Source organism: Pseudophryne corroboree, chromosome 7 (assembly GCF_028390025.1).
Source record: "Pseudophryne corroboree isolate aPseCor3 chromosome 7, aPseCor3.hap2, whole genome shotgun sequence".
Taxonomy (NCBI): Eukaryota; Metazoa; Chordata; class Amphibia; order Anura; family Myobatrachidae; genus Pseudophryne; species Pseudophryne corroboree.
Window position 1 is genome coordinate 27,830,237 of NC_086450.1, and position 21,716 is coordinate 27,851,952.

The 21,716-nt window shown below is 48.6% G+C and overlaps 1 protein-coding gene across 1 annotated transcript; it reads right to left on the bottom strand.

Annotated features, from left to right (window-relative positions):
• Positions 1–3,383: 3,383 nt before the first annotated feature.
• Positions 3,384–14,028, bottom strand: TMEM37 (transmembrane protein 37). The gene is made up of 2 exons (XM_063932820.1): positions 13,738–14,028; positions 3,384–6,000 (listed from the first exon to the last, which is right to left on the bottom strand). The coding sequence occupies exons 1-2, from the start codon at positions 13,756–13,758 to the stop codon at positions 5,467–5,469; spliced, it is 555 nt and encodes a 184-aa protein (XP_063788890.1). The 5' UTR covers positions 13,759–14,028; the 3' UTR covers positions 3,384–5,466.
• Positions 14,029–21,716: the final 7,688 nt, after the last annotated feature.

Here is a 21,716-nt window from a genome sequence, read left to right on the forward strand (position 1 = left end):
TGGGGGGGAAGTCATGTGACCATCGGTCTCCTGACCGCCGGTCACAAGAATACCACCCAGGCAGCAGGAGCGGAGGGTTAAGCTGCAGGAAGGGAAGGTTAGGGTCAGGCTAAGGGAGGTGAAGATTAGGGATGGGAGTAACGATACTGCCGTCACCGCTGCATGAACAGCTAGAAGTCACCGTCAGGTCACTGCTGGAGCCACCACTTGACCAATTATGTCAACATTACGAATTTCGACAAAATATACTGAACCTGTGCAGTGTCGGACTGGGACATGAAGTGCCCACCGGGGGAATGCAGTGGTACGACTCATTCTTAGAACATGGTTTGGGCCCCTTGATAAATATATAGTATATACCAGGGGTGGCCAACCCGCGGCTCTCAAGCCGCATGCAGCTCTTTCATCTGCCGCATGCGGCTCAGCCGGCTCCTGGCCACCGCTGCCCTGGCCCCCCCTTCCCCTGTGCTGCTCACCGCGCTGCTGCTGTCTGTGAGGGGAGGAGAGCGCAGCGTGCGCCTCTCCTGCCCCTCACTCTCCGGCGGCAGTCCGTGAGCCAATCAGAGCTCGCGGACCGGCAGCTAAGGCTGCCGGACTGTGAGCTTTGATTGGCTCACGGACCGCTGCCTAATTGAAGAGAGACAGCCGCCGGAGAGTGAGGGGCAGGAGACGCGCACGCTGCGCTCTCCTCCCCTCACAGACAGCAGCAGCGCGGTGAGCAGCACAGGGGAAGGGGGGGGCGGTCATGTATATCTGGCACTGGGGGCATTGCTGGCACTGGGGAGACATGTATATCTGGCACTGGGGGCATTGCTGGCACTGGGGAGACATGTATATCTGGCACTGTGGGGACACAGGCATTGGGGGCACAGCTGGCACTGTGGGGACATATATATCTGGCACTGCGTGGACATACATATCTGGCACTGTGGGGACACTGGCATTGGGGGCATACCTGGCACTGTGGGGGCATATATATCTGGCACTGGGGGCATATATATCTGGCACTGTGGGGACACTGCATTGGGGGCAGAGCTGGCACTGTGTGGGGACATGTATATCTGGCACTGGGGGCAGAGCTGGCACTATGTGTGGACATATATATCTGGCACTAGGGGCATAGCTGGCACTTTGGGGACATATATATCTGGCACTAGGGGCATAGCTGGCACTGTGGGGGCATATATATCTGGCACTGGGCGCATAGCTGGCACTGGGGGGAAATGTATATCTGGCACTGAGGGGACATGTATATCTGGTACTGGGGGGTCATATGTATCTGGCACTGTGGGGGCACCCATTTTTTGACACTTTTATATGTATGTGGCACTGTACTGGGGCATTATATGTATGTGGCACTGTACTGGGGCATTATATGTATTTGGCACTGTACAACATGACTAAAAACGGAGTTATGACACAAGGTCATACTCCTACAAACGTCATAATGAAAGGTGTGCGCACAAAATGGGGTGTGGCTTTGTGAAAACTAGGCCACGCCCCCATTTTTGCGCGCACGCCGATACTGGCTCTTGACGTTGACTACAGATCTTTTCTGGCTCTTTGCCTCTGACTGGTTGGCCACCCCTGGTATATACAGCTAGTGCATGTATGATAGTGTACCAGGTTAATAACAGCAATTCACTGTAGAGAATACACTATAGTTCTATATAGTATAAGGTAATATAGGTATAATGTATAATTCAAGTGCATAGTCTGGAACTTGATCCTTTGAGGAGGTGGTGGGGCCCCAGGCAGTGGGGCTTATCAGGGGTTTCCCCTGTTCCCTAGCCCTGAGCATGTGTATTTGTACATCAGGGACAGATTTAAATGAATAAACATTATCTGTAAATCGCTGTGTAATATGTTTGTGCTATACACATAAAAACTACCGGTAGTTAATTAGAATAATAAAAATAATAGTTGACCTTTTACAACTAAATACTGAAACAGATTCCTTGTTGGAGATGAATAAAATACTAACTTACACAGAACAAGTCAGGGACGGGATCCTCCATTATCTATGAGGTTCCGAAGACCAGAGGGAAAAAGTGACTAATTCCAGCCGTTGGGTGAGAGTTTCATCCCTCAGTGTTTCCCCTACAGACAGTGTGAGGAGCCCGGCTCATCAACTTTGAGCATAATTCAACATGGAACGCTGCTCCGACGGCGTTCGCATGCTGAAGCCCTGTGCACTGCACACGCAGTGAGATGCGACGGCTGGAAGTAAAATGATCAACCTGGTCCATTTTACTTCTCGCTGATGGCCGGGACAGGCACCTGGCAGAGCCCCTGTTCCTACAGCTAAGGAATACATTAGGCAAATAAGGATTCCTTATTGCTGTGAACGGTGATAAGGAATCAAATATTAATAAATATGCCCGATTATGACAGAGGAACGCTGGATGCAGTAAGGTTAGTTAGAAAGTTGACTGCACAGAGAGGTGACAGTGCTGGCCAATGCAACATATTCTGATCTGTGCAAAAGGGTCTGTGGCGTGTTAATGGGGCTTTAAGTGCCCAGGTTTGTCTGCAGATTCTGGTCATGCTTGTGCAATCTATCTGCCTGGTGGCACCACCAGTTCCAAGAGGGCACATGAATTTTACCATCTGGGTGCCCACACAACACCCCTTTGAGGAACATAATTTGCATTATTTCAGATACTTGGCAGCTTGCTCCAGCTCTGCTCCTCTTGTCCAATGTCTGGGGAGAAGAGGTTGGACAGTACCAAGTGGAACGGACTGATGAGGATGGACGGGAAGGAAAGGAAAATGGTGCCAATCCTGCCTTATCATTGGGCGCAGCGAGCAATAGTTACTACTGTATACCGAGAACCATAGATGAACCACAGGAACCAGCAATGCCCTTGTACCATCATGTGGACTACAAGATGGTACCATCTTGTACCATCTTGTAATCCACATGGCTCCCATAAGTGTTCCCACAACTCCTGTGCAGATCTCCTCGGAAGTTTAAACATCTATGGATCAAGCAGTTGATATTCACATCGGAAATCTATTGGGGTAACTTACAGTGTTCAAGTAAGAAGGTCAAGAACTCTCCACTGGGTTCAAAGCAACACACCGTCATCTACAATGCCCCATACATGGGGTGGGTCAGGTGGCCAAGTCTGTGGCTGACTTCAAGTCTGAATCTCACCTGGTTTTAACCAGCCACAGAACCTGGGCCATTCATATGTGTCACCGATTAAAGGGATGGTATTAACTCCTACAGTTAAGCTCCCATCTCTTATAAATATTCTATTTTCTCCGGTAGTTTAAATTGGAACTTGTAGAGGGAACACTTTTGGGGCCACAAAATGTTTAGGAAAGGGGGGGGGGGGGGAGACCTTTTCTGAAGTGAAATAAAACATCAGACAACAGCTAATTAAACATTTATTCTCATCACGGCACAACATGCTGCAGATTGGTCAGATAATTGTGTTTACTATTGCGATGATCTTTTAATCCTCTATTAAGTAGCTGATGCCAATTTCTCAATGCATCACTAAATGTCACTCCCTGCCCCCCTTCCCCTGGGAGGTGCTGCATTCAGCTGTGTTCCCCGGGTCTCCATGGTGACCCTCACAACCCGTGTGAGAACAGAGCCTAGATGAGTTGTGGGGTGTGTCAGTGCCTTGGCTTCTGATTGGTCCTTACATCACTCTCTGCGGTCATTAAATGTTGTGCGGGGGGGAGATTTATCACAGCTTGGAGAGAGATAAAGGATCAACAAATCAGGTTCTGGCATGTTACAGGGGGATCCAATCGGCATCCCGGCAGTCATGTGACTGACACCCAATTCCACTATGGAGACCAGTGCCGACATCTTTTAAGTAATGATTGGGGTTTAGGTTAGGGCCCAGGAAGGGGGTAAGGGTTAGACACAACGGAGGGCTGGCAGGGCTTAGGCACATGGGGGAGGGGAGTGGTTAGCCCTAGCCGACACACCCCGAGGGTTAGCCGTAGCTGCCACCCCCTCAGATATCGTGATCTAAAGTGTTGGGATGCGGCTGTCAGTCATGTGACCACTGGCAACCCGACCACTGGAATTTCATACCGAACCCTAAATGCCATGTCACAGGCTGTTTCAAAAATGACAGTTAGGAGCTGATTGTCTGGTACTTTATCTCTGACCCCTTTATCTCCATCCAAGGCTTAGTAAATAGACCCCTTTATCACCCTCCAAGCTTTGATAAATCTCCTACTTTTTATCACAGAACCGGAGGAGCATCAGGGGAACACAGCGGCCTGGAAAGGCCAACGCCTAAATAATGCACATCTCGACTTTCTATGGTCGGCCTAGAACCTCAAACTTCTAGGAGCTCAGAAACTTCCTTGGTGACTTCTAATACCTATAACGTTTACAGTAGGGAGTGCTTTATCCCATGTACAATGTCACATAAAAAAAAAAAATCACTGGACAAGCTCATCTTCATTTTCCAGGTGGCATCCGCAGCTGGCGGTAAATACTGAGGCTAGAGAAAGAGTTGGGGTAGACTTTTATACCCTCATGAATTAAATGCCACCCAAGCACCAACTGCCGACCTAACACTTGCCCCTGTTCCCTAATACAGCCCTATATACATTTTTCTACCTTTGTAAACACCATCACACTACGTACACAAGTTAGCGATGGAAAAACATTCAGGGCAGAAAGTTCAGTGGTTGACAGAACTATATCAGCTGGAGACAAAGTGATGAGTAAATTCGCTTATGCGCCAACATACAATCCAAAGCGCTCCGATATATATATGTTGGTCTCTTGCAGGGCGTAGCATTACATTAAGCTGAAGTTCATGGAGTGAGATAGACTCTTGATTTGGAATCTCTGATCGACCTTCATTCTTAAAAACGTATCAAAGTTCTACGAATTAGCTCAGAATTAAAGACTGCATACTCAAAGGTTTTTAGTTTTGTACTGTGTATTATTGGCCAGACAGAAGTGCGCGGACCATCTCTATTGAAAAGTTAAGTTATAATACTTGACATAATGTTCTATAGCAGGCCAGGTCTTAACCAGGGTCAGATTAAGGGCCACATGGGCCCGAGGCTGAAAATGACCATGGGCCTATTGTGAGAAGTGGAGGTGTGGACAGCGAGGTGTGGGTGTGGCCAGTCCCAATGTATCCTCTAAAGACTGCATAATTGTGTGAGGAAAATAGAAATACAATTTTAAATACTTATTTCAAATGACCGACTCTTTGGCCGAGTGGTCATCTCCATTCTATCATGATGATGGGCCTGTTTATATGTGTAGCCCCATTGTTATTCTGGCTCAAAAGTAGATGCCTGAAGTTGTAGTCCCGTCAGCACCCTTCTTAATCTGGTCCTGGTTGTAACGGCACTCAGTGTGAACATAAGATGTTCCTCGGGTCAGGCACCCCCAGGTAAGATACAAAGTTCTTGGCTCTTAGAGTGATGGATCCTCAGTGACCCATGTCCCCACAGTAAGGCCTACAGAGCTCATGCAATTAGATGGTTGAAGTAAAGTCCACTGGAGCCATTCAGGAAAAAGAGGAAAACTCCCAGGAACTGGCTCCAGAAGGTCAGTGTGAAAGAGCTATGGATGGTGTAGCTGCTCAGGTAGAAGACATAGGTCAGGGTTCCTATTGCGGAGAGGAAGAAAGAGACTAGAAGCAACACAGATCCCATATTCCACTTCTTGCGGGAATGACCGTCATCACAGAGCTGGGAAACCATAAGCAACTCAAGTCCAAATATTGCCAGGACTACAGCCAAAGTTACTGTTGTCCGAACCACGACCATGACTCTGCTTAGCTGGGCCATCTCCTGGCTGCACTGTGGCCCCGCATCCTTCCTGCACGTGTCCCATACTCCGAACAGCTGTTCCCCAGGGGAGGAGAGCCACTGACCATCACACACTGAGATCGATGACAGGACTATGGCTGACCCGGCGCTCAATGTGATCATGACACGCAGGAACGTCTCAAAGAACATCCGAGACCTGAGCTGGGGCTTCATGGTCTTCTGCAGTTGCTGGGGGGAAAAAAACAAAAAAACAAACAAGAGTTTTAGGTTGAAATCTAATCAGAGAAATGATATGGTCAGGTCATGAGTGCCGAAATCATAATGGACTCACGGTGAACATTCTGCAAGATAACAGCGTCTGGTGGAAAGGCCTATCCTGACAATGTACCATAATCCCATTGTGTGGAAATACCCCAGCCACATACACATAATACTATATCACCCGCAATGCACGGTTTACGTCACCTTGCTGCAGGCAATAGCCACTTCCCATATTCACTCACCACTGTGGGCCCGCACCTCTGACTTCCTTCCCCTCTAAAACTTTCCTAACAATATACACACCACTCTATAGCAAGACAACATCACCCAGCCATATGCTCCTGGCGTATACACCGCAAAACACACACCGTGCACTGCCTTATTACAAAACTATCATTAGTGTTCATTCTAGTACCCTGCCCCTGTCACAACTCGTGCAGTTCCTCTTTCCCGTCTGGGGTGTCGCTCTCTGCTCTGGTGCTTCAGCGCTGAGATACAGATCACAGTGTGCTAGAAGCACCATAGCAGAGAACAACACCCCAGGCAGGAAAGAGGAACTGCATGGGTTGTGACAAGGGCAGAGTGCTAGAATGAGCACTAAACCACCACAACCATTATAAACTCTTATCTCACCCACAACCAAAATATACTAGAAATAGGGCTCCCATAATATTGAAATGCCAACAAATGACCTGAAGAGTATAAAATCCATCTCCTAATTCCTATGTAATAATTAAGGTAAATCAGTTATAGGTACCTCTTCCTACCATCCCCTACACTGCGACATACCGCAGACCACTAACAATCAGACTATCTACACACTGCAACATAGAACCCCATCATCCACCAAGCATCTCCACACTGCACTACAGACCACTAACATCCACCGGCCATCCCCACACTGCACTACAGACTACTAATATCCACTGCCATCTCCACACTGCACACCACTAACATCCACTGCCATCTCCACACTGCACACCACTAACATCCACTGCCATCTCCATGATGCACTATAGACCTCCAACACCCACCGGCCATCTCCACACTGCACTACAGACTACTAAACATCTACGGCCATCTCTACATTTCACTACAGACCACTAACATCCACCGGCCATCTCCACACTGTACTACAAGACCACCAACATCCACCGTCCATCTCCACACTGCACTACGGACCACTAACATCCACTGCCATCGCCACACTGCACAACAGACTACTAATATCCATCGGCCATCTCCACACTACACTACAGACCACTAACATCCATCGCCCATCTCCACACTGCACTACGGACCACTAACATCCACCACACTACAGACACTGGGGGTAATAATATGCTGCTCAACAGGGCTGGACAATACTGTGCAGAAACCCTGAATCATCGCCACACTACACTACAGACCACTAACATCCACCGGCCATCTCCAGACTGCACCACAGACCAGTAACATCCACCGACCATCTCCACACTGCATTACAGACCACTATCATCCACCGGCCATCTCCACACTGCACTACAGACCACTAACATCCACTGCCATCTCCACACTGCACTACGGACCACTAACATCCACCGGCCATCTCCAGAATGCACTACAGACTACTAACATCCACCTGCCATCTCTACACTGCACTACATAGGTCCCCAGTCAGTAACGCCATCACTGCAATCAGAATACACCCGAGTCTGGAACCGACCTCACCATAGTATAGTATGAGGAGCAGTGATAGTACGGAGATTCCTCCCAGCTGTCTCCACACTGCATTACAGACCCCTGATGTGTCCAGCCTCCAGTACCTCCATCAGATCAGCCCCATTGTACCCTACAATAACCAGTTACTGATTATGGGCAATGCACCCAGTATATAAGGGGTATGAGAATTGGCCTACAGATATATTAAGGCCCTTTTCCTTCACACTATCCAGAACAGGTCAACAAACACAAGACCCAGGATTAACGACAACATATCATATATAACTGTTTTGCTGGCTCTGGGAACATCTGATTTGCCTTTTCTTTTGTTCGGTCCTCTGGGGGGTTTGGCAGATATTCAGGATTAGCTTTAGAAAGTGAATTGGAAAGAGGATTAGGAGGTTTCAGATGTATTACGGAGACTTTAATCCCGGAGAGAAAGTTTTGTTATTGGAAGTCAGTAACGTATGATCCGCATTCTGAACGGTTAATGGAAAAAGAGGTTTCTTATTGTAAACAATCTGCTCCCCCCGGTCAGAAACAGCAACTACACGTATTGTTGTCACCTCTATTCCCTGGCAGACGCCAATAAGAAAGGTCTGCTATAACCTCTGCAGCCTGTGCGGCACATACACTTACCCCAGGAGCTAAACAGCAGAGACCTCACACTGCCTGGGAGTTGGGGGTAATAACATGCTGCTCAACAGGGCTGGACAATACTGCGCAGAAACCCGGAATCGTAAATGGACGCAGACGCGGTTCCGTGTTTTACAGCTGTCACGTTTGTGTCTTTATGTCAATGATAATTTTTAAACAACCAAGGAGTTACTCCTCGCAGCATCTTATGTCAGTGCATTTCCGCCAAGGTGCGTATTTAGACGCCACCATAGACGCGAGCGGCTGTGTGTCTTTGAACGCAGCTGCTTTCAGCGACATCCCCACGTCGGCTTCCACACCCATTACCTACCAGGAATAGCAACTGTATGTATCATAGACCGTGGTTTCGGTTATGTGCTGCATCTCTGTGTGCAAGCAATCGCGGTGCGACTCATCGGCCAACTGCTTGCGACATTGAGCAACTGCTGCGCGCGACATCGGGCTGTGTCTACACTGATCAGATAATGACTCAGAGGATCGGTGGCTTTAGCCCAAACGTATTAAGCCTTAGAAAGTACAAAAGTGGAGAGGGATAAAGGGGGAGATGTAATAAGCCTTAAAAAGTTCTACATTTTACGTTGATAAAATACCAATCAGCTTCTAACTGCCATGTCACAGGTTGGGTATGAAAAATGAGAGTTAGGAGCTGATTGGTTGGTACTATATTGCAGTGAAATTTATCACTTTTTAAGGCTTAGTACATCTGGCCCAAAGAGTGATAAATGACCCGCCAGTCAGCTCCTAACTCATTTTTCAAACTAAGGGGCCTATTCATGAAGCAGTGAAAAGTGTGGAGAAGTGAGCCAGTGGAGAAGTTGCCCATGACAACCAATCAGCATTGAAGTAACATTTATAATTTGCATACTATACAATTGTACGGAGCAGCCGATTGGTTGCCATGGGCAACTTCTCCACACTTTTTACTGCTTCATGAATAGACCCCTAAGAGGTCTATTTCACATCCCTATTTACTAAGCCTTGGATAGAGATAAAGTACCAGACAATCAGCTCCTGCCATGTTACAGGCTGTTTGAAAAATGACAGTTGGGAGATGATTGGCTGGTACTTTATCTCCATTCAAGGCTTAGTAAATAGACGCCAAAGACTGACATGGCAGTTAGGAAGCTGATTGGCTGGTCATTTATCACTCTTTATCCGTCTCCACTTTATCACTTTTTGAGGCTGAATACATTCGGGCCTTTACCTGATCTGATAAGTGACCAGCTTAGTGTTTGTTACCAGGGGTAGCTCCATGGGATCTCGTCAGGGTTTATGATGGAATTTCTGAACTCTCTGCACATTGTCCAACAGTCAGGTTGTAAATTTCACCCTCTGCCCCAGTATCTGCGTTTAATGGCCCTATAAAACCATAAGTATTCGGCTTATCTCATGCTGGAAGCCAGCTGGAAGCAAAGTCACCTCTGGGTGTCCCAGAAGAACATTAGGATTTGTTACAGTTCAAAAAAGTCAAAAGTTAATTTGTCTTTTTATGCATAATTCAGAATATTCCGTTTTAGAGACCTATTTAGCAAACCCCCACTTCTGGGAACGCCGCAGCTTTTAACGTTGGAAAGGGTCATTATAGGATCGAGGCTATTTATGAAACTCACTGGAGAAATCACTGATTCATAAACAACAGTGGATACTGCTGACCCCATAGATCTCTATGCAGATGGCGCCATCACCAAACCCGTCGCATTCGGTAAAGCTTATCGGAGCTTGCCTATGGTCTCTAGATGGCGTTAGCCGCCATCTCCCATTGGTAACGCTCCAGCGACAGTCAGCTACTGTACAACATTTGCACATGGCTGCACGTGGAGTCGTGGACACACACGTCCACCAGGAGTGAGGTCTTCCGTGGCTGCGTTAAACTGGCGGTTACAGACTTCTCAATGGGAAAGTGACTCGCCGTGACAGCTTCTTTTCTCTACGCGCCATCATGGTGACCACTGGTAAATAGCTACTATAACTCGGAACTAAACAATGCAGAATGATTTGTTATGTTCGGTGAAGAATCCAGATAAACAATAAATAGTCCCTACTGAGGTGAGGTCTCATGTACGTCCTCCGCATGTATAAAAAGGGTGTATCAGCACTGTCTCACTGCAGCAGAGGGGACCAAATCAAAGGGAATGAGATTTATCATTGCAGCTATTTCCCCCCCCAAAACACCTGTTTTCAGGGGTCAGCCAAAAATATTAGGTATCACCTGGATGTAGGAAGGAGAGAACGCAGCAGATACACCGAATACCTGCTGCGATCCCTCCATTCCAGTCAGGAATGCGAAGCTGCCGCCATTTGAAAATGGCGGTAACCCATTGTAGACTAAGGGCTACACATGGTGTTTGTAGCCAGCGGAGGGATCCCCCGACAACCCTCCACGGAAGTGACCTCCGCGCTTGTGCGGTCACAGCTGACTGTGCATGCGCAGCACCCCTAGCCGCCATCACAGCGAATTGCAGGGAGCCCTTGTCCCTGCGGGTACTGATTAATACATCAGCTCAATGCGACTGCATATTGTAATGTGATCCTGGGAGGTAAGATCCCGCACAAATCGCATTGAATATGTGATCTATGATAAATGGCTCCCAAAGCGCGGTGACCAGGAGGGGGCAGGTAGTGCAGTGGGTGGTTTATGGGAGTGGCGTCAGCGTGTCAATGCAAGCGGCTGAGTTCCCAGACGCACAGCCGCAGGCAGAGGAGCACATGGTCAGACGGAGACACTGCATCTACTGTTAGGGCTGATGCAAGTTTACATGGTGCAACTGATGGTGGCGTAGTAAGAGGTCTGGCTGTATTATAGCGTGCACGGAGGCTAAAAGTGGGCGGCCCCAAGTCCTTGCACATTCCACCAAATGAGTATACACAAGAGAAGAGTTTGCGGCTGCATTTGCATAAACTTGCAGCTGAGAGTCAACCAATTTACCATAACATGCCCTGTAATGTTCCATGCCACCCTACACTGCTGTGTGCTGCACAGTGCCACCCTACACTGCCATGTAATGTACAATGCCACCCTACACTGCTGTGTGCTGCACAGTGCCACTCTACACTGCCATGTGATGTACAATGCCACCATATACTGTCGTTATGTACAGCACAACTATATACCATCCTGTAATGTTCCATGCCACCCTACACTGCTGTGTGCTGCACAGTGCCACCCTACACTGCCATGTGATGTACAATGCCACCTTATACTGTCGTTATGTACAGCACAACTATATACCATCCTGTAATGTTCCATGCCACCCTACACTGCTGTCTGCTGCACAGTGCCACCCTACACTGACATGTGATGTACAATGCCACCATATACTGTCGTTATGTACAGCACAACTATATACCATCCTGTAATGTTCCATGCCACCCTACACTGCCATGTGATGTACAATGCCACCATATACTGTCGTTATGAACAGCACAACTATATACTATCCTGTAATGTTCCATGCCACCCTACACTGCTGTCTGCTGCACAGTGCCACCCTACACTGCCATGTGATGTACAATGCCACCATATACTGCCGTTATGTACAGCACAACCATATACTACCCTGTAATGTTCCACGCCACCCTACACTGCTGTGTGCTGCACACTGCCACCCTACACTGCATGCAATGCACAATGCCACCATATACTGCCAAGTGATGTACAGCACAACCATATACTACCCTGTAATGTTCCATGCCACCCTACACTGCTGTCTGCTGCACAGTGCCACCCTACACTGCCATGTAATGTACAATGCCACCATATACTGCCATTATGTACAGCACAACCATATACTACCCTGTAATGTTCCACGCCACCCTACACTGCTGTGTGCTGCACACTGCCACCCTACACTGCCATGTGATGTACAATGCCACCATATACTGTCATTATGTACAGCACAACTATATACCATCCTGTAATGTTCCATGCCACCCTACACTGCTGTCTGCTGCACAGTGCCACCCTACACTGCCATGTGATGTACAATGCCACCATATACTGTCATTATGTACAGCACAACTATATACCATCCTGTAATGTTCCATGCCACCCTACACTGCTGTCTGCTGCACAGTGCCACCCTACACTGCCATGTAATGTACAATGCCACCATATACTGCCGTTATGTACAGCACAACCATATACTACCCTGTAATGTTCCACGCCACCCTACACTGCTGTGTGCTGCACACTGCCACCCTACACTGCATGCAATGCACAATGCCACCATATACTGCCAAGTGATGTACAGCACAACCATATACTACCCTGTAATGTTCCATGCCACCCTACACTGCTGTCTGCTGCACAGTGCCACCCTACACTGCCATGTAATGTACAATGCCACCATATACTGCCGTTATGTACAGCACAACCATATACTACCCTGTAATGTTCCACGCCACCCTACACTGCTGTGTGCTGCACAATGCCACCCTACACTGCATGCAATGTACAATGCCACCATATACTGCCAAGTGATGTACAGCCCAACCATATACTACCCTGTAATGTTCCATGTCACTCTACACTACTGTGTGCTACACAGTGCCACCCTACACGCCCATGTGATGTTCAATGCCACCATATACTGCCAAGTGATGTACAGCACAACCATGTACCACCCTGTAATGTTACATGCTACCCTACAATGCTGTGTGCTACACAACACCGCCCTACACTGCCATGTGATGTACAATGTCACCACATACCTCCCTGTAAGTTAGTGTGCTGCCACAAACTCCTCTGGTTGTGGCATACCATGCAATCTGCTGTGCCACCACCGCGAACATCACAGTCACCCACATATTTGCAGTGATCACAATATAGGATACGACTGTGGTGCAGTTAGCGAGTCGGGCAGCAGAGGGCGCCCGCGCTCCTCACTCACAGGACTTGGCTCAGAGTCACAGACTAATCAGATGAGTTTGTTATTTTGTCAAAACAAGTTTTGTAACAATAGCAGATTCCAGAATCCAGAGAGATCCCAACAAACTGCAGAACCCCTGCCTGATAGGGAGCTGCTCATCCCACCACCTGGGCATTGCACTTACTATCCCTGCTCTTATCAGTAGCTGCTTACACCTCTTTATAGGGTGAGTGAAGCCTGTATTCATTCTGGGTAATGCAGTCCCAGTCTCCAGCTGAGATACCCACCCCCAGCCCCCTCACTAGGGTTTAACTTTACACAGCCTGGGTGGGGGGGCAGACAGACCCCATCCTGCCCCCCTGTGTAAAGTCTCCTCAACCAGCTTCAAAAAGTTTTAAAAAGTTTAGTAAAGTTTCTGAGAGCAGCAGATTTTAGGGTCTGTGTTACCCCCAGCATCACCCCACTCACTACCCCTTACCTGCACCCCTATGGCTGTCATGTCAGAGCCTGCAGCGCTGGGGAGAGACTGAGGTCCTGTCCTGGCAGGTGGTGACTGACAAGTCACAGTATGGGAGTTACACAGGCTGTGGCTGATTCAGCAGTTCTGCCCTGGAAGGAGAGAGGGGAGGGGGATGGTTGTGAGAGGAGACTATTAGTCCTGTAATAGTCTGATACAGAAACTGGTAACTCATTGTATATAGTGCCTCTTCCAGTCACAGGTATATACTGTATATAAAGTGCAGCTGCGGCTCCCAGGTTTGTGACACTGGCGTAATGCCATTCAGTCCAGGTTTTAAGGATATTCATGCTTAAGCACAGGTGACCTCATTAGAACCTCAGTCAATTTGATTTCTCTGACGTCCTAGTGGATGCTGGGAACTCCGTAAGGACCATGGGGAATAGCGGCTCCGCAGGAGACTGGGCACAACTAAAGAAAGCTTTAGGACTACCTGGTGTGCACTGGCTCCTCCCACTATGACCCTCCTCCAGACCTCAGTTAGAATCCTGTGCCCGGCTGAGCTGGATGCACACTAGGGGCTCTCCTGAGCTCCTAGAAAGAAAGTATATTTTAGGTTTTTTATTTTACAGTGAGATCTGCTGGCAACAGACTCACTGCAGCGAGGGACTAAGGGGAGAAGAAGCGAACCTACCTAACTGGTGGTAGCTTGGGCTTCTTAGGCTACTGGACACCATTAGCTCCAGAGGGATCGACCGCAGGAACCGGCCTTGATGTTCGGTCCCGGAGCCGCGCTGCCGGCCCCCTTACAGAGCCAGAAGCAAGAAGTGTTCCGGAAAATCGTCGGCAGAAGACTTCAGTCTTCACCAAGGTAGCGCACAGCACTGCAGCTGTGCGCCATTGCTCCTCATGCACACCTCACACTCCGGTCACTGATGGGTGCAGGGCGCTGGGGGGGGGGGGGGGGGGGGGGGCCCTGAGCAGCAATATTAAGACCTTGGCTGGCAAAAAAAATCACAATATATAGTCCCAGAGGGTATATATGTGATAAATACCCCTGCCAGAATCCATAAAAAAGCGGGAGAAAAGTCAGCCGAAAAAGGGGCGGGGCTATCTCCCTCAGCACACTGGCGCCATTTTCTCTTCACAGTGCAGCTGGAAGACAGCTCCCCAGGCTCTCCCCTGTAGTTTTCAGGCTCAAAGGGTTAAAAAGAGAGGGGGGGGCACTAAATTTAGGCGCAATATTGTTTATACAAGCAGCTATTGGGGAAAATTCATTCAGTTATAGTGTTAATCCCTACATTATATAGCGCTCTGGTGTGTGCTGGCATACTCTCTCTCTGTCTCCCCAAAGGGCTTTGTGGGGTCCTGTCCTCAGTAAGAGCATTCCCTGTGTGTGTGCGGTGTGTCGGTACGGCTGTGTCGACATGTTTGATGAGGAGGCTTATGTGGAGGCGGAGCAGATGCCGATAAATGTGATGTCGCCCCTGTGGGGCCGACACCAGAGTGGATGGATAGGTGGAAGGTATTAACCGACAGTGTCAACTCCTTACATAAAAGGCTGGATGACGTAACAGCTGTGGGACAGCCGGCTTCTCAGCCCGCGCCTGCCCAGGCGTCTCAAGGGCCATCAGGGGCTCAAAAAAACGCCCGTTACCTCAGATGGCAGACACAGATGTCGACACGGAGTCTGACTCCAGTGTCGACGAGGTTGAAACATATACACAATCCACTAGGAACATCCGTTGCATGATCCCGGCAATAAAAAATGGGTTACACATTTCTGACATTAACCCAAGTACCACTAAGAAAGGGTTTTATGTTTGGGGAGGAAAAGCAGCCAGTGTTTTGTTCCCCCATCAGATGAGTGAATGAAGTGTGTAAAGAAGCGTGGGTTCCCCCGATAAGAAACTGGTAATTTCTAAAAAGTTACTGATGGCGTACCCTTTCCCGCCAGAGGATAGGTTACGCTGGGAAATATCCCCTAGGGTGGAAAAGGCGCTCACACGTTTGTCAAAAAAGGTGGCACTGCCGTCTTAGGATACGGCCACTTTGAAGGTACCTGTTGATAAAAAGCAGGAGGCTATCCTGAAGTCTGTATTTACACACTCAGGTACTAGACTGAGACCTGCAATTGCCTCAGCACGGATAGTGCTGCTGCAGCGTGGTCTGTGACCCTGTCAGACAGGGATACTATTTCTCTAACGTCCTAGTGGATGCTGGGGACTCCGTCAGGACCATGGGGATTAGCGGCTCCGCAGGAGACAGGGCACAAAAATAAAGCTTTAGGATCAGGTGGTGTGCACTGGCTCCTCCCCCTATGACCCTCTTCCAAGCCTCAGTTAGGTTTTTGTGCCCGTCAAGCAGGGTGCAATCTAGGTGGCTCTCCTAAAGAGCTGCTTAGAAAAAGTTTTTTTGGTTTTTTTATATTCAGTGAGTCCTGCTGGCAACAGGCTCACTGCATCGAGGGACTTAGGGGAGAGAAGTGAACTCACCTGCGTGCAGGATGGATTGGCTTCTTAGGCTACTGGACACCATTAGCTCCAGAGGGAGTCGGAACACAGGTCTCACCCTGGGGTTCGTCCCGGAGCCGCGCCGCCGACCCCCCTTGCAGATGCCGAAGTTGGAAGAGGTCCAGAAGCAGGCGGCAGAAGACTTTTCAGTCTTCCTGAGGTAGCGCACAGCACTGCAGCTGTGCGCCATTGTTGTCAGCACACTTCACACAGCGGTCACGGAGGGTGCAGGGCGTTGGGGGGGCGCCCTGGGCAGCAATGTATAATACCTTTTTTATGGCTAAAAATACATCACATATAGCCCTTGAGGCTATATGGATGTATTTAACCCCTGCCAGATCTCACAGTCTCCGGAGAAGAGCCCGCCGAAATAGGGGGCGGGGCTTATTCTCCTCAGCACACAGCGCCATTTTCCTGCTCAGCTCCGCTGTGAGGAAGGCTCCCAGGACTCTCCCCTGCACTGCACTACAGAAACAGGGTAAAACAGAGAGGGGGGGCACTTTTTTGGCGATATTACTATATTTAAGCTGCTATAAGGATACAACACTTATATAGGGTTGTTCCCATATATATTATAGCGCTTGGGTGTGTGCTGGCAAACTCTCCCTCTGTCTCCCCAAAGGGCTAGTGGGGTCCTGTCTTCAATAGAGCATTCCCTGTGTGTCTGCTGTGTGTCGGTACGTGTGTGTCGACATGTATGAGGACGATGTTGGTGTGGAGGCAGAGCAATTGCCGGTAATGGTGATGTCACCCCCTAGGGAGTCGACACCGGAATGGATGGCTTTGTTTATGGAATTACGTGATAATGTCAGCACATTACAAAAATCAGTTGACGACATGAGACGGCCGTCAAACCAGTTGGTACCTGCCCAGGCGTCTCAGACACCGTCAGGGGCTGTAAAACGCCCTTTACCTCAGTCGGTCGACACAGACCCAGACACGGACACTGAATCTAGTGTCGACGGTGAAGAAACAAACGTATTTTCCAGTAGGGCCACACGTTATATGATCACGGCAATGAAGGAGGCTTTGCATATCTCTGATACTACAAGTACCACAAAAAGGGGTATTATGTGGGGGGTGAAAAAAATAAGATTTTACTTACCGATAAATCTATTTCTCATAGTCCGTAGTGGATGCTGGGGACTCCGTCAGGACCATGGGGAATAGCGGCTCCGCAGGAGACAGGGCACAAAAGCAAGCTTTTAGGATCACATGGTGTGTACTGGCTCCTCCCCCTATGACCCTCCTCCAAGCCTCAGTTAGGTACTGTGCCCGGACGAGCGTACACAATAAGGAAGGATCTTGAATCCCGGGTAAGACTCATACCAGCCACACCAATCACACCGTACAACTTGTGATTTGAACCCAGTTAACAGTATGATAACAATGAAGTAGCCTCTAAAAAAGATGGCTCACAACAATAATAACCCGATTTTTTTTGTAACAATAACTATGTACAAGTAATGCAGACAATCCGCACTTGGGATGGGCGCCCAGCATCCACTACGGACTATGAGAAATAGATTTATCGGTAAGTAAAATCTTATTTTCTCTAACGTCCTAGTGGATGCTGGGGACTCCGTCAGGACCATGGGGATTATACCAAAGCTCCCAAACGGGCGGGAGAGTGCGGATGACTCTGCAGCACCGAATGAGAGAACTCCAGGTCCTCCTCAGCCAGGGTATCAAATTTGTAGAATTTAGCAAACGTGTTTGCCCCTGACCAAGTAGCTGCTCGGCAAAGTTGTAAAGCCGAGACCCCTCGGGCAGCCGCCCAAGATGAGCCCACCTTCCTTGTGGAATGGGCATTTACATATTTTGGCTGTGGCAGGCCTGCCACAGAATGTGCAAGCTGAATTGTACTACAAATCCAACGAGCAATAGTCTGCTTAGAAGCAGGAGCACCCAGCTTTTTGGGTGCCTACAATATAAACAGCAAGTCAGACTTTCTGACTCCAGCCGTCTTGGAATTATATATATATATATATATATATATATATATATATTTTTTTTTTTTTTTTTTTCAGGGCCCTGACAACGTCTAGCAACTTGGAGTCCTCCAAGTCCCTAGTAGCCGCAGGCACCACAATAGGTTGTTTCAGGTGAAACGCTGACACCACCTTAGGAAGAAACTGGGGACGAGTCCGCAGTTCTGCCCTGTCCGAATGGAAAATCAAATATGGGCTTTTGTAAGACAAAGCCGCCAATTTTGACAATCGCCTGGCCGAGGCCAGGGCCAACAGCATGGTCACTTTCCATGTGAGATATTTCAAATCCACAGATTTGAGTGGTTCAAACCAATATGATTTGAGGAATCCCAACACTACGTTGAGATCCCACGGTGCCACTGGAGGCACACAAGGGCTGTATATGCAATACTCCCTTGACAAACGTCTGGACTTCAGGAACTGAAGCCAATTCTTTTTGGAAGAAAATCTATAGGGCCGAAACTTGAACCTTAATGGACCCCAATTTGAGGCTCATAGACACTCCTGTTTGCAGGAAGTGCAGAAATCGACCTAGTTGAAATTTTTTCGTGGGGCCTTCCTGGCCTCACCCACGCAACATATTTTTACCACATGTGGTGATAACGTTGTGCGGTCACCTCCTTCCTGGCTTTGACCAGGGTAGGTATGACCTCTTCCGGAATGCCTTTTCCCTTAGGATCCGGCGTTCAAACCGCCATGCCGTCAAACGCAGTCGCGGTAAGTCTTGGAACAGACAAGGTCCCTGCTGGAGCAGGTCCTTTCTTAAAGGCCAATGCCACGGTTCCTCTTGGAACAGACATGGTACTTGCTGAAAGCAAATCCCTTCTTAGCTCCCGAGGCCATTAGTCCTCTGTGAGCATCTCTTGAAGTTCCGGTTACCAAGTCCCTCTTGGCCAATCCGGAGCCACGAGTATAGTTCTTACTCCTCTATGTCTTTTAATTCTCAATACCTTGGTTATGAGAAGCAGAGGAGGGAACACATACACCGACTGTTACACCCACGGTGTTACCAGGACGTCCACAGCTATCGCCTGAAGGTCTCGTGACCTGGCGCAATACCTGTCCCATTTTTTGTTCGGGCGGGACGCCATCATGTCCACCTTTGGTCTTTCCCAACGGTTCCCAATCATGCGGAAAACTTCCCGATGAAGTTCCCACTCTCCCGGGTGGAGGTCGTGCCTGCTGAGGAAGTCTGCTTCCCAGTCGTCCACTCCCGGAATGAACACTGCTGACAGTGCTATCACATGATTTTCCGCCTAGCGAAAAATCCTTGCAGTTTTGCCACTGCCCTCCTGCTTCTTGTGCCGCCCTTTCTGTTTACGTGGGCGACTGCCGTGATGTTATCCCACTGGATCAATACCGGCTGACCTTGAAGCAGAGGTCTTGCTAAGCTTAGAGCATTATAACTTTGCTCTTAGCTCCAGTATATTTATGTGGAGAGAATTCTCCAGACTTGATCACACTCCTTGTGTGACTGCTCCCCAGCCTCTCAGGCTGGCCTCCGTGGTCACGAGCATCCAATCCTGAATGCCGAATCTGCGGCCCTCTAGAAGATGAGCACTCTGTAATCACCACAGGAGAGACACCCTTGTCCTTGGATATAGGGTTATCCGCTGATGCATCTGAAGATGCGATCCGGACCATTTGTCCAGCAGATCCCACTGAAGAGTTCTTGCGTGAAATCTGCCGAATGGAAGCGCTTCGTAATAAGCCACCATTTTTTACCAGGACTCTTGTGCAATGATGCACTGACACTTTTCCTGGTTTTAGGAGGATCCCGATTAGCTCGGATAACTCCCTGGCTTTCTCCTCTGGGAGAAACACCTTTTCCTGGACTGTGTCCAAAATCATCCCTAGGACCAGCAGACGTGTCGTCGGAACAACTGCGGTTTTGGAATATTTAGAATCCACCCGTGCTGTCGTAGAACTACTTGAGATAGTGCTACTCCGACCTCCAACTGTTCTCTGGACCTTGTTCTTATCAGGAGGTCGTCCATTTTCTTTGAAGACGAATCCTCCTTTCGGTCATTACCTTGGTAAGGACCCCGGGGTGCCTTGGACAATCCAACGGCATCGTCTTGAAACTGATAGTGACAGTTCTGTACCACGAACTTGAGGTACCCTTGGTGAGAAAAGGCAAATTTTGGGACATGGAGGTAAGCATCCCTGATGTCCCGGGACACCATATAGTCCCCTTGTTCTTTGCTATCACTGCTCTGAGTGACTCTATCTGGATTTGAACCCTTGTAAGTGTTCAAATTTTTCAGATTTAGAATAGGTCTCACCTAGCCTTCAGTACCACCATATAGTGTGGAGTAATACCCCTTTCCTTGTTGTCGGAGGGGTAATTTTATTATCACCTGCTGGGAATACAGCTTGTGAATTGTTTTCAATACTGCCTCCCTGTCGGAGGGAGACATTGGTACAGCAGACTACAGGAACCTGCGAGGGGGGAAACCTCTCGACATTCCAATCTGTACCCCTTGGATACTACTTGTAGGATCCAGGGGTCCTGTACGGTCCCAGCGTCATGCTGAGAACTTGGTAGAAGCGGTGGAGGGCTTCTGTTCCTGGGAATGGGCTGCCTGCTGCAGTCTTCTTCCCTTTCCTCTATCCCTGGGCAGATGACTCTTATAGGGACGAAAGGACTGAGGCTGAAAAGACGGTGTCTTTTTCTGCAGAGATGTGACTTAGGGTAAAAAACGGTGGATTTTCCAGCAGTTGCCCTGGCCACCAGGTCCCATGGACCGACCCCAAATAACTCCTCCCCTTTATACGGCAATACATCTTTGTGCCGTTTGGAATCTGCATCACCTGACCACTGTTGTGTCCATAAACATCTTCTTGCAGATATGGACATCGCATTTACTCTTGATGCCAGAGTGCAAATATCCCTCTGCGCATCTCGCATATATAGAAATGCATTCTTTAAATGCTCTATAGTCAATAAAATACTGTCCCTGTCAAAGGTATCAATATTTTTAGTCAGGGAATCCGACCAAGCCACCTCAGCTCTGCACATCCAGGCTGAGGCGATCGCTGGTCGCAGTATAACACCAGCATGTGTGTGTATACTTTTTAGGATATTTTTCCGCCTCCTATCAGCTGGCTCCTTAAGTACGGCCCTATCCGTAGATGGTACCGCCACTTGTTCTGATAAGCGTGTGAGCGCCTTATCCACCCTGAGGGGTGTTTCCCACCGCGCCTTAACTTCTGGCGGGAAAGGGTATACCGCCAATCATTTTCTATCGGGGGAAACCCACGCATCATCACACACTTCATTTAATTTATCTGATTCAGGAAAAACTACAGGTAGTTTTTTCACCTCACACATAATACCCTTTTTTGTGGTACTTGGAGTATCAGAAATATGTAACACCTCCTTCATTGCCCTTAACGTGTGGCCCTAAAAGAAAATACGTTTGTTTCTTCACCGTCGACACTGAAATCAGTGTCCGTGTCTGGGTCTGTGTCGACCGACTGAGGTAAATGGGCA

What these genes read in the sequence shown, in the direction of transcription:
- TMEM37 (XM_063932820.1), bottom strand. Translation starts at nt 13,758, where the DNA reads ATGACAGCCATAGGGGTGCAG. An exon ending in TGACAGCCATAGGGGTGCAG is followed by an intron (nt 6,001 to 13,737) that starts GTAAGGGGTAGT and finishes TTTTCCCCCCAG; the next exon opens with CAACTGCAGAAGACCATGAA.